Source organism: Coturnix japonica, chromosome 2 (genome assembly GCF_001577835.2).
Source record: "Coturnix japonica isolate 7356 chromosome 2, Coturnix japonica 2.1, whole genome shotgun sequence".
Lineage (NCBI taxonomy): Eukaryota > Metazoa > Chordata > Aves > Galliformes > Phasianidae > Coturnix > Coturnix japonica.
In genome coordinates, this window is record NC_029517.1 from 28,607,028 (window position 1) to 28,619,973 (window position 12,946).

A 12,946-nucleotide genomic window follows, 5' to 3' on the forward strand; every position below is an offset into this window, starting at 1 on the left:
ACCCAGGAGGAAGAACACATCTAAACCATATTCATCAAACCAGCTCTGAGCTGGTAGGGACTGCAAGTGCTTGGAAATGGAATATTGACAGTATTTCTAGCTCTCGTCATTGGAAGACAACCTTTACATTTTCCTGTGCCCTAAGCTCACTTGGAACTTCTCCATATCTTACTTGTGCATCTGAAATACAAGTGGGAAATAAAAATGTAGCATTAATTAATATAGTGCTATTTTTCTAAGCCTAGAAGGAAAATATATATGTATACATATATGTCACACCATAGTATATCCGGGGGGAGGCATCAGGAATGTTAGCTCTAAAATGGAGGCAGATGTTCGACAGAAGCATCGGCATCAACTACTTTTAATAAACTCCTGAATTATTTATTTATTTCCTTCAATTAAAAAAATATAAGAGTTGAGTATTTTAAGCAGAAATTTAGAGTCCACCTTCCAATAATATTTTCCCCATTTTATCTTCGCCCTTGTTTACAACAACTGCAAACTGATTATCAGCTCCGCTCCAGCCAACACTTGTATGAATAAATCACTTCAGGTGAGAAATACACTTAAAAACATATCATATGTTTACCCAGGGACCTTCACTCCCACACCCTGCACTTTAAACACCTGCAAAAGGTGTTTATTACCTCACATATACCAGTAAATATCACCCCCTATAATTAAGCCAGGCAATTAAAATCCCCCAACATAAGCCGGTATGTTGTCTCAAGTGCAAAACTGGGTGGTCTGCCACAGAGGTGGTCACTTCCCTATATCAGGTTGCCTCACCTGCTGCTAAGACCAGCTGGAGGATGGGAAATCTGCACAAATAGTCTATGCAAAATATGAGGCCCTGCTCAGATCAGAAAGTAACAGAAGAGCAAATCCCCTGTGCTCTCCAAGTGTAGATGCAAGACCAGCCAGAGGTGCTCACATTCTCACAAAGAGACAGCAACAAGAAGTGGGTAAGAAGGTGGATAGCATGTTCCCATCATTTTAGATAATAGTGCAGTGCAAACTGGAAAAGTAATTAGGTGAGGACCAACATGACAGTCAACATTGTCTAATCAACAATTCTGTTATGTGAAATCAGCATGCATGGGACATGCCACAGATCTTCCCACACAGCTGCCTCTCCACAACAGACTCATGACTTAAATACTACAACTGGAGGTAAGATGTTAACTTTATAATCACACAATAGTCATCTCGAGCCATTATAAGACCATCAAAATAAAAGGTTCTATTTCATGAGGTTTTGTAAGGACATCTAATATTTTGTTGGGTTTACATTTATTACATTGAAGAACGTCACAAGGCTAAAATAGAACGCAGAGGTAACGAAACACAAGGCAAGAACTCAAAAGTGATCTTAAACTACAGAAACTAGTCTGGAAAAGCCTCATGAGGCATTTCCAGAAGAGTCATGAGAACACCTTGAAACACAAATGCTGAGGAGATGCTCAGAGAGCTTCAATTCTCTCCTTACCCCCTCATTGCACATTATAAATCACCAAATATATAAAACTGTTGCATAGAACAAAGTAACGCACTCTCCTCTCCATACTCCTGCATGGTGGGGCTAGTGGCACCTGGCAAGAACCACACAACTTAGAGCCTGATGTCTTCTGTTTCCTCCTCAGCACGGTACAAAGATCCCTACACATAAGCAGCAACAGCAGATAGAAATAATTTGTGCATGCTTAGCATTCTACTAGCATTTTTATAGCTGTACATTATTTTTACGGCATAACATAAAGTTAGAATTCTTGGAGATGTCTTGAGGTGAAAGCTCATATTTCAATATGTTTTAAGAATCAAATGTACTGATATTTCTTTCTTCTAGAATTCTTTCTATTAAAGCACAGCTCGTTCCCACATCTTCCCTTTACAACTTGATTTGTAGAATCCTAATTCATTCTTCAATGCAATGTTTCCACGTTTTTCTTAAAATACCAAAGTTTCCCTTCTCCATATCTTTGATACTGTAGAGTAAGTTGCATCATGAGCAGCTACCATTCAGCAAAAGCAGCTTTCACACTGCATTGCTATAGCAGAATAAAACCAATCCAAAACCTGATACGCCAAAAATACAATCAGACAAAAAGCCTCACATAGCTCAGCTGTTTTAATCCAAATAATAACAGAAGTTAGTAAGATCCTCTGGACAAGTTATTATGTGCAAGGTAAGGTTTACTAACTTTCACTAGCAATCATAATCTCACTTCATTTAAAGAAAATGAAAACTGTCTTACAATACATGCAGATGGGTTTGAGCCATCTCCACTCTTCTTGCACTGACAGATCTTAATGCAGAAAATGTAGTTACATTGCAACTCTGATCCAGAAATCCTAACATAGAGAATCTAAAGCATCAGGTCTCAGAGTAACTATGAGACTTCTTCATTCCCACAGAAAAGCGAGGGAAAGCAAAACCTGGTTAGTAACATCCCTCTGCCTTTGGAGGAACTAACTCAGACCCCCCACCCCACACATTTCTTTCCCCAGCAGCAACCCACAGGTCTCACAGCAAAGCTGGAAACTCACATTCACAAGGTTTCTTTGCTTCTCTGCTCACTCAACAGGTTCACACTCCATGAGATGGGCTTTTACTCTACCTTTTTTATTACAGAGTTCATCAACACTGTATCTGTTTATCTGCTCCAAACAAACTGATAAGGGAATAAAGCCTGCAGAAGTTAAGTGAGAACTCTTCAACAGCTACCTTCCCGCTGAGCCAGCAAGTGCTGTTTCTGGCACCATCTGTGTTCTGAAAAATCTGTTCTTTAGCTATTCACTAAACATGGAAAAAAATATTTGGAAAGCAAATTTCTTGAAGTATCTTATACATCAAAGAAGCTAGCTATAAAATGCTTTAAGATAGGGGGGGAAAAAATCACCTAACTGTTCCTTCTCAGGAAAAGAAACCTGTGTTTGGATTCTCATCATGTTTAATCAGGAAATGAGCCTGGATACTTCCTCTTTAAATCACAGAACAAATCACCACACCTAGGCACCCTTCTGGAGGGCTTGTCATTTTATCCTGCAAATATACCACCAGCGCTGAATGCTTACAAGCTAAGAAAGAACCTGAGGTTATTAAATTAGGAATCAAAACAGCATGTTACTGTGGAAGAGGCTGTAGTTCCAGAGCGGGTAATAAAGATCTCCACTTTTCTGCAGAGACCATGAAGCCAGGGAGCTGTTTCCTATGAGAAAGAAGCAAGATGGAAGAAGCAGCACGGCAAACCCACCTCTTGGCATGATTCTTAGCATCAAATCTGGACTTCATATTTGAAGGAGAGAAGGGGGAAAAAATACACACGTACCCACCCACTGCCACTGAAAGGGGTGCACTAACTGTGGCTTCGCTCCTCCAAACAATCTTGATAACAAGCAGAAGTGCTTTATTTAAAAAATAAAATCTGTTGATGCACATGGTCTCCAAATTACGCGACTGGTAGAACCCCCTCTATATGCAATTCACATGCAAGCAGAGGAAGAGGCAGAAGACCCACTCCAAATAAGATCGTGCTTTTATAAACACATACATTCAGAGTTCTCAAACCCAAGCAAGAACCCATCAGTTCAGCTCCCAATCTCGGTCTGTGGTCAGAACTACATATTTCAGGCAGAGATGCTGCCCTCCTCTCCACCTCCAGTATCTCTCCTGGTTGGACATGGAGTGCAAGCATACTCAATCCCCTGCAACCTGCAGGCCCTGCAAAAAATCCTCTTCTGAAGTTTAAATGAACGAACAGACAAGTTCTGTGCAAACTTAACCTTGAATGCCTTGAAGTAGGACAGAATATTATCTTTTATAGTTGCACTTTAAGAGCATGCTTTTCAGGGTGAAACCTTGTATCAGAATAGCAACTCAGCAGACTAGGCAGCTCGTTACCTGCCTTTCTTCATCTGCTTTGCCGTGAACATGGTCTAAAAGGGTTATTTTACCTGTTTTACTTACACCACAATGGTCTGATTAAGTACACAGCAAACAGAGGAAACAAACAGAAATCGAACTGCTATGGCTGCCTGTCAAGTCAGTATTTATTTCAGGAAATTGTTCTACCTATGTAAAGGAGGAAATGAGCAGGTCCATCTTTCTCTGAAAAGACACCTAGAAAAATGAAGAATAAAGGTACAAATTTGGGCACCTTTTTAATTAAGTCTTATTAATAAATGCTTGTTACCCTCTGACCGTTTGCACACACTATTTCCCAGTCCATTTGGTATAGTTTTATGGGTCAAACATACCACACCTTTCATAAGCCCTCAGAATAATCACTTACTTCAGAAGCAAAGTCAAGGTTTTCTTAACGCTGACCTGCTCCTCTGACCTGAGCAAGCTGTGCTTCACAACAATAGGGATTCTCTCCTTATCAGAGATTTGGTGGGCCATTTTTCACATACACCAAGGAGCCTGTCTGTGGAGCTGCAGACATACATGGTGGCCCAGAGACGCTTATGTGTAACATGGGTTACAAGGAGAGCTGTGAGCCATCAAGACATGCATACTGCTTGTTAGGGGCACAGTTGTAGGATTCTGTAAAATACCTATCTGCTATAAAGAGCAAAAATTACAATTATTTCAGAGCTTTAAAAGCTTCTGTGTCTTCTACACACAATTACAAGATAACCATAACAGCAATACTCTAGAAAAAAAAAATAATCTCAAGAATATTAAACTTTCCTCGTTCCTTTTCAGATCTCCCTACCATAAGGAGAAAAAGAAAGGTGTCACAGCATAATAAGCGTTCTGTGTTTTGCTATTGAAAGAGGGCTACTAGTCTGAACTAACCCAGAAGTTTCCTTCATTGTTTTTTCCTGGTTTGATCTTAAGAACTTCACACCCATTAGAAGTCAGTCTTCATTCCAGCAATTAGCAAAAGAGTGATGAAGTAAGTCAATTGGCTCAGAGGGACTATAAGAAACAATTTAATAAGTAAAATTGCTCCGGCTGCTGCACACACTCTAAGAAAACATCGTGCAAGAACATTACTCCAACCTAACCTCCTCTCTGTACGTACTGTGCATACAGACTTACTCTCCCTACTAACTAACTGACTTCAAAAAAAAGACTTGGTTTTAGCAGCCATCATCCAAAGCTTTCTTATTATGTTAAATGGAAGTTCTGTCAAAGTTCTTCAGAACCAGATGACAACAGAACCCAAGGAAAGCTTGATGTAACTGTTGAACTTGGGCATCAGTTGCCATATTTTGCCAGCAGCACTTCTTTGAGAACCTATGAACTTACCTTAGTACAGAAGTGACAGAAATTCTGCTTTTACAAAGAAAAACTGGCAGGAAGTTTGTAGGAAAAAAAACATTTTGTGAGCAGCCGTGATATTGTGAAGGAGCACCAGAACACTGTACAAATTGCCACAGGACCTGATCCCTCAAAGTCTGTGTGCAGACACAGAGTCTGTATGAGCAGCTGCAGGACACCTAAGGGGTGTCCTTAGCAATCATTTTAAGTCTTGCTGTGTAACTTTAGGAAGACACGGTGTTTTGAAACTGTGGGGCCAAGGGACAACCCTTTTGGTATCAATGGAGAAGGGAAGGGAAATAATTTGTAAATCAGGAAGCAGATGGAAACCAAGGTAGAAACCTGCTACCTACAAGCAGTAACAGCCACATGTGCATTAGAACTAACAAGAAGGTGAATGTCTTTTAGTGTCTGTGCTTCACAGTGCTTACATGAATGTTTATTCCCAGCCTGATTCATATGCTCCTGCTCTGACACTCAGTCCTTTCAGTCAGCTTGTACTGACAGCACACACCAGTGAGAACTGGTGTTTTTCAGTTCCCCACAGGAACTCTGTGTCTAGCAGCCTGGACTGTGCAAGTCATGCCTCCGTCTTCCTCCTAAGCTAGGGAATGATGCAAATGAAGTAGCAGCAGACAAAGCCAGGTGAGGCACACAGACCTTCTGAGAACAGACCAACACTGCTCTGAATAACACTACCAGCACTGCTCCTCTATCCCTCCTCCTAAATTCCCTCATGCAAAAGGATGACTTACCGCTATAAGAAGTGAAAACAAAGTTTTAAGCACCCACAGAGTGAGAAAAACAGCAAAGAAAATGGATCTGTTCTCATGCCAGTCCATCTATTTTAAAAGTTATACCACTGCTTGCAGAGTATTAACAGTAATATCATAATATAGTTGTGAGAGGCAATAACTATAATACTACGAGCAAACAATTTGCCATAAAGCCACACCCACTTGCAAAGGAGAAAAAGAAGGAAAGAATATTAAAGAAGAAAAGTGATTTGTAGGAAAGTTCTCCTTTTGTAAAGATTTTGGCCAAGTATTTAAATCTGAAGGTGCACCAGGATTACCAAACACACACACCAACGAGGTCTGAAATGGACAAGCTTTCAGTCAAAGAGTGACTGCATCAGGAAGTCAGCATTCACCAAAGAATCCATTTCAACATTTTTTATGGTTAACTCGGAGCACAGAAATGAAGGCAGTTATCTGAATTGCTTAGAAGGCTCTATTGTTCCCTCTTCCAAAGGATTTCTCCCCAGAAAAGAATGGGTGGTGTGTGCACAGCAATGAAAGGTGGGGGAAGGGGAAGAGTCTTGGGGATGACGAGAGAAACAGAAGCAGTTTTTAAAATGGACGTCTTAATTTTAAAGTAATTTCCTACCTCCCATTGCAAGTGAGGTGGGATGTTTCTGATCTGAAGTTTCCGACTCCTGCAAATTAATTAAAGAACAGTTAAAAAAAAAAAAAAAACAGAAATAAACACTGTTAGAAGGCAATCTACACACAGCAGCATTCACATTTGGCCATTTTCTATCAGGAGGAGCAAAAGCAAATATCAAACATCGGGTCAAAACCATTGTGTGTCCAAAGAACTCTTTGCACCACTTGTTATTCGCTGGGCAGCTGCTGGGTTTTAACAAAGTGTTCGCTTTTCTTGAAGACTATTTCTGTTTCAGCTTTAAGACCTTCAGTGTAAAAAACCCTCCATTACAAACGGGTGTGATACTGCTGTGTATTCAGAACAGGTTCCCCTTCACTTCAGATTTTATTTTAATACACCCAAACGATCCTTCAGTAAATTTCTCCCCCCTGAGACAAAGGCAATAAACTTGAATAAACGCTTCTGCTCCAATACCACACTCTTTGTTGGCCTAACGAGGGACTGGATTTTAACACTTCTGCCTGACATTCTTCATCTCTGTTTAGAGGGCGGGAAGTAAAAGAACGATCTAATTGTACTTCCAGCCCAAATTTATATCATTTCCACAGATCAGTTCAAGAGAAGCCGCACTTTGAAGTGCTCCCGCCGAGCCGGGCAGCAGCGTGCAGGCGGCCTTCACAGCCAACTCCTTTGTCTCCTCCCTTCCCCCAAAGCGAGAGAACAAACAAATGCCAGAGATGCCACCAGCCCCTGGGGACTCGCAGGAATGTGCGAGCGGCGGGGCTCGGGTAGGGCAGTGCCGTAGGGCGGTGCTGTAGGGCTGTGCCGTAGGGCAGAGCTGTAGGGCGGTGCATCGGGGCAGCCCGTGGCCGCGGTCACGGCAGAGACTCAATGCCGGTCCCGTGCTCCGACACAAACTTGTCCCCGGCGCTTTAACTGCTCGCTGCTGACCTCTCACTGAGAAACCCGGCGCGTCTTAGGGACCCTTTTAGGGCGGGAGTCGGTTAATCTCACGAAGTCTTGCGACAAAACAAGTTTCGGAGATGTCCCCGTCCGGCAATAAAACTCAGAGCCCGGGTTCTGCTCGGCACCGCCACCCACTCGCGGCCCCGCAACCAACGTGTTGTTTTTTCGCGTCGGGAAACGCTCCTCCCTCCAGGCTGCGCTCTGGGTGCAGCTCTCGCTCCCCGCACACGAAGCTGCTGGGCTCGGAGCGCTCCGGCAGCCCACTTTTACCTCAAGAAGCACAGCCGAGCATCGTGCTGCTGCACACAGGAGGCAGCACCTCGAGCTGCCGTCGGTCCCGCTCAGCAGAGCCCGCTGCTGTGTCTGATCACGATCACGTCTATCGGCAAAGAAACGGCTGAGCAAAAACCCGGCTCGCAAAACCCCTTTTAAGCTGTCACTTCCAATAAAGCAGAGTCGGGCGCTGCGTTGCTGTAACAGAGGGGGAAAAGCTCCCCGGTGTCTGCAAAAACTTCTCTCAGCTGTAAGCTCAGCCAGAGAAACTGCTACAAAACGGCACTGGATTAGCAATGCTGCTCTGAAACATCACGGTAGTCTCACGCAGCAACTTGGAAACCCAACGCTCGCTCCTGAAGCGGAACAAAGAAGGGGACACTCATTCAATATTATAAATACTGGGAAATCGTAACGCTGAAAAATCCCAAACCACATCATTGGCAGTCAATACGCTATTCACTGCGTTTCCAATTGTGTCGTGCCATCAGTCTCTCGCCCTCGTAGACCCAAATTAAAATTCATGAGGGTTTCGCAGCCAGCGGTGCCACTCGCAGAGGGGCCTGGGAACACATGGCCCCAGCTGCGTGCAGGGAGAACCATGCCCCATAGCCTCCCTATAGCCAACAGTGGGGAGAAGGGGAGCATCCTGACCAGAAACACGCACACCAGTCCTCTACAGCTCACATTTCCCTTCACAAGCTGCACATCTGCTGGACCACCTGGCACCCAAACAGACCGAAAGCACGAGCAGCAGCTTCTACGCCCCCTTAACAAAAAGGACACAGCACAAGTTGTTGGTGCTTGCTTTCTTCCCGCACAGCTCTGAAGGATGGAGGGGTATGGTGCAAGTTAGAACTTTGCCAGCCAACTCTCAGAGCACAGAAATAACTTCAGTATCCTGGAAGGGATGAGCGACACAGAAGAAACACACCTCTCAATTACACCTTCCTCCACCACATTCAAAAAGAGCTGAAGGGAATGGAGAGCTGCGTACAGAACAGGGACAGTCCCACTGTGCACCTCGATTTGTGGCAATAGTGAGACACCTATTGTACAGAACTGAAAGGTCACTTCAAAACATGAGAGCAGCCACACAAACCACTCCGTCTGATGCTATTTACACCATCATCTGATGCCCGCCTGCACCACAAGCAATTGTAGCTCTGTACCCAATTCACGAGCTTTAAAGTTGCTGTTTGTTGATGTGTGTGAAAAGTTAAAAAGAGTTGTTTTTTTCCACATTGTTGCTGTACTGCAATGAGCAAAAGAGGAAGCAAACAAAGCCTTGTGCAGACCATAGGGGAGTAACATGCAACAGCACCAGCTAAAAAGGCACGAGATTTCTCTCTCGTGAGATTTGAGGTTTCTCTCAGTTACTATCAGCCCCTACAGGGAAAAGAAAAAAATGCCACCTTTCCTAACACTTCTTAAAGATATTGCCAGCCTATTTCAACCAGGTGGCAAATCGTACACCTGGTGTGTGCTCCTTTTCTACTTTAAGTAGGCTTCTCAATTTATTCATCCATCCTAACTTGGCAATGCAAGTAGCCATCAACTGAAAAGCCTTGGCAAATTGCGCTTCTGCTCTGTAGCTTTCAAAGCCTCCACGTGCTATCCATAGCTTGCAACACATGAATTTGGCACACCAAATGTTTTACTGTTGATGAAAACAGACTTCTCTGAGTTGTCCATAACTATTATTCGGGAAAACCAGACGAATTGCAAATACTCTGATTCTCTTTTCCAGGGACTAGGTAGGTAAGTGGCTCGTTAACCCAGCCCACTGCTGGTAACTGCAGACACCCTAACACATCTACTCTGTGAATGCTCAGGACAGAGTCTTTGCTTTGGGAGACACATGCACCTCAAACACTGAGAGCAACAAAACAAGGTGAAATTGCTCCTCCACAAGGAAAGGAACATTGGTGCTGTATGTGCATTCAGAGACTGAGATGCAAAGTAGCATCAGATGGATCACATACAAAAGATGCTGTTAATGCTCTTTGGAAGAGCAATTTCTTGTAAGAAAATTCAGAAAACAGGCCCATGGACATCTTGTCAATGTCCACAGCCCGTGAGAACCTTCCATATATCAGAAATAACGCTAAACATGTCTTAGGGAAAGTGGTGGAGGGGAACTCCATCATTTCAGCATTTGTTAATGTGTACTAACTTTCCTTCTCCCTCTGTTCCACTACACACAATTTTTTTTCCCCCTTCCATCTACCAAAATCCAGCTGGGTTGTTCCCTTAAGCTTCTTTGGGTATACAAAAGACCCCTTCCTCCCCTCAAGGATTTTTAATTCTTTTTTTAAAGTAAGAACAGAATAAATACATTTATAAGGCAAAACATATATGTGTGTGTGTGTTTTGCCTTTTATATATATATACCACACTTTTAATTGGAGTTTCTAACTCTTGGTGCTAGAGGGCATCTCACAGGGTCTCTCAAGTCTGACCAGCTTGGAGAGAAGCACACACACACACCCCTAAGTAACTGCATTTCTGCATTGTCATCTTGCCCACACTCATCACAGGCCCATCTCCACATCTGACCTCCCCAAAGATGCTGCCACCTTCTCCTTAATTCCCATTTCTCAGCAGTAACCCCACACAACGCTCAGTTTAAATTCAGCAGATGATGAACTACACACACTGTTAATGTTAAAAAAAACAAAACAAAACACAGAACGGCTCTTTAGACATTTTGGTGGAGCAAGTTAAACATGTTTGAGAAGAGGCTGAGCGAACATCAGCAACACTAGTCCATTCTATTGTTTGAATTCAGTACCCATGGGATGGAAAGTAAATGGTCTACCTTCTCTGCTCCAAGGACTGGGCACCCAGCAAGTGCTCATCCATCTCATTCTCTAGATAGGCACCATTCTAGGACAAGTTACATGGGAAAAACCTTGGCACATCACTCCACAGGCACAGCTGCAGTGTGCACTGCAATCCATCAGTACTGAGAGCCACAAAGACAAGAAGTATTTTGGTGTAAGAAGCCTCGATGTGATCCCCCTGCAGTTACAGGATTAGTGACTCCTACACCCAAATGGAAATCGGCTGCTACTGAAATCAGTTCAAGGGGAAGGAAAGAAGGTACCTGGGTTACTCTGCAACCATCAGAACAAAAACAGGGAAAAAAAACCTTAAGAAATGACACACACAGTTTATTAGCTTGCTCCCCCAGACTGTCTTCAAGCAGCTATTGCTGTACCACAACAGGGTGAATCAGTGCTTTGAATGTCTTTCTAGTGCTAAAGTACTAAGCAAATGAGTCCTCTACTCTCAAATTCGCATCAGTGTGGCTGAGGAATAGGAAAAAAAAAAAAAAAAAAAAGAAAAAAAAAAGCAGGGTTTTTTAAGTCACAACACGGAGGAGACATTGGGAGATTCTCTTTATCACATCCTTCATGGGAAACATGGGCAGTGCAGCAGATCAAGGCACTACAACAACTCATTCTATAGGAAATGCTGCAGCTTTAGCCTGTTCCCTGGCTTTAGTGAAACTCAACTGGTTTCAGGCAGCCTTTTCCATCTCTTTAACTTGTTCGCATTTAATTCCTGAAAGCACCCATCATTAGTTATAAATCTGAGTAAAACTTCTAAGTCATCTTTACACATACCCTTAAAACATATGTAGTTTTAGATTTATGTTATATTACAATTGTGCATGTAACAAAAATACTCATGAAATTTTGTATATAAGCCCAGTTCATCCTAACAAGTATTTGGGGTACCTGCAAAAGCAAGAGGTCACACTCCTTGCTTAAAGAAAAAGGCACACTTAATTTCTGTTAAAAACACTCAGTAAAGTGACACATTGAGATTCTTATATCACTTCTACTAGAAGTAATTAAATTCTAGAGCATATTAGAAGGCATACTAGAGACACCACTGCCATATTTTATCAAAGCAAACCATCAGCTTGTGAACCAGAAATTTCCTCTTGATGCCTTACCTGGATAAGAAAGGGGAATGGTTTCAGGTACCAACTTGTTACCAAAAGTCACCTCTCTTTATTTTAATGCTGAGATCTGGACAGTAGGGTATGTGAAATGTTTCTGCTCCTGTGACAGACCCGATTCAGTAGGTCAAGCAGGCAAAGCTTAGATAAGCCACAGGCAAACTGCAGCAATGCTTCCCTTTGTGTTGCCTTGCTATTTAATTCCACACCTGGATTTCAAAGCACTACACTTCCACTCAGAATAAGCATTTCCTATGAAATTCAGAAAAGCCAATTCTCAAGGTTCACACAGGACGTAACAGTTGGATCTCAGCTACACTTGTCCCACCTCGTCTTACACACAACTCACCACAAGAGCAGTGCTGGTGTGGTGTATCATCTGAGCCCTCAACATGAAAATCTACCTGTTGGATTGCTTCACAGATTGTGCCGTATGGATGATCAGATTTCCTCCCAGTGCCTGTAAAACACTGTATTTACTTATTGCTCCCCTCCAGGAGCAACTGGAGCTGCCTGTGCAGCCTGTAGGCAACATGGCCTCACGCTCCGAGGCACCAGTCCAGCTCCAGACCCCACATGCACTGTATCTTTGGGGTAGCTCCACCTCAGTGTGTGGAAGAGACTGGCTATTAGTGGGAAGAACATAACCCATGAAGCACAACCAGAAGATCTATATTAGCACATCCAAGTTAAGTCATACAGAACAGGTAAATCGACCACTATGAGCCTGATGATAGTTTTGACTCTTGCGCAGGCAAGGCAGGCAGGCAGCTTTCACCTATTAGCATTTATTTCAAGATTTCATTTTGACAACTCCTCACACCACTAATTAGACTAAAAACTTACATTAATTATTTGTAGATTCCCACAAGTGGTCCATAAAGACATTTTAAAAAGGGAATTCTAAGATTCTTCCATTATCATATTAATGCTGAATGTCTCACTTTAAAAATGTTGTTTTCCAGGTGTTGTTAATGACTGAAGGTTGTTAAGACATTTGTTCTTTTTAATTAAACAATTAAGCCCTGCTTCAATGGGAACTACCAGTATCCTGCAGTAGGAAAAGAACTTTC

The 12,946-nt window shown here is 42.8% G+C and overlaps 1 protein-coding gene across 1 annotated transcript in view; it reads right to left on the reverse strand.

Moving 5' to 3' along the window:
- The window catches only part of IGF2BP3 (insulin like growth factor 2 mRNA binding protein 3), a 98,279-nt gene that overhangs the window by 70,422 nt on the left and 14,911 nt on the right, over positions 1 to 12,946 (reverse strand). Inside the window, exon 3 of the mRNA XM_015853829.2 lies at positions 6,662 to 6,710. Within this exon, the coding sequence (XP_015709315.1) occupies positions 6,662 to 6,710 (49 nt within the window). The remainder of the gene's footprint in view (positions 1 to 6,661; positions 6,711 to 12,946) is intronic.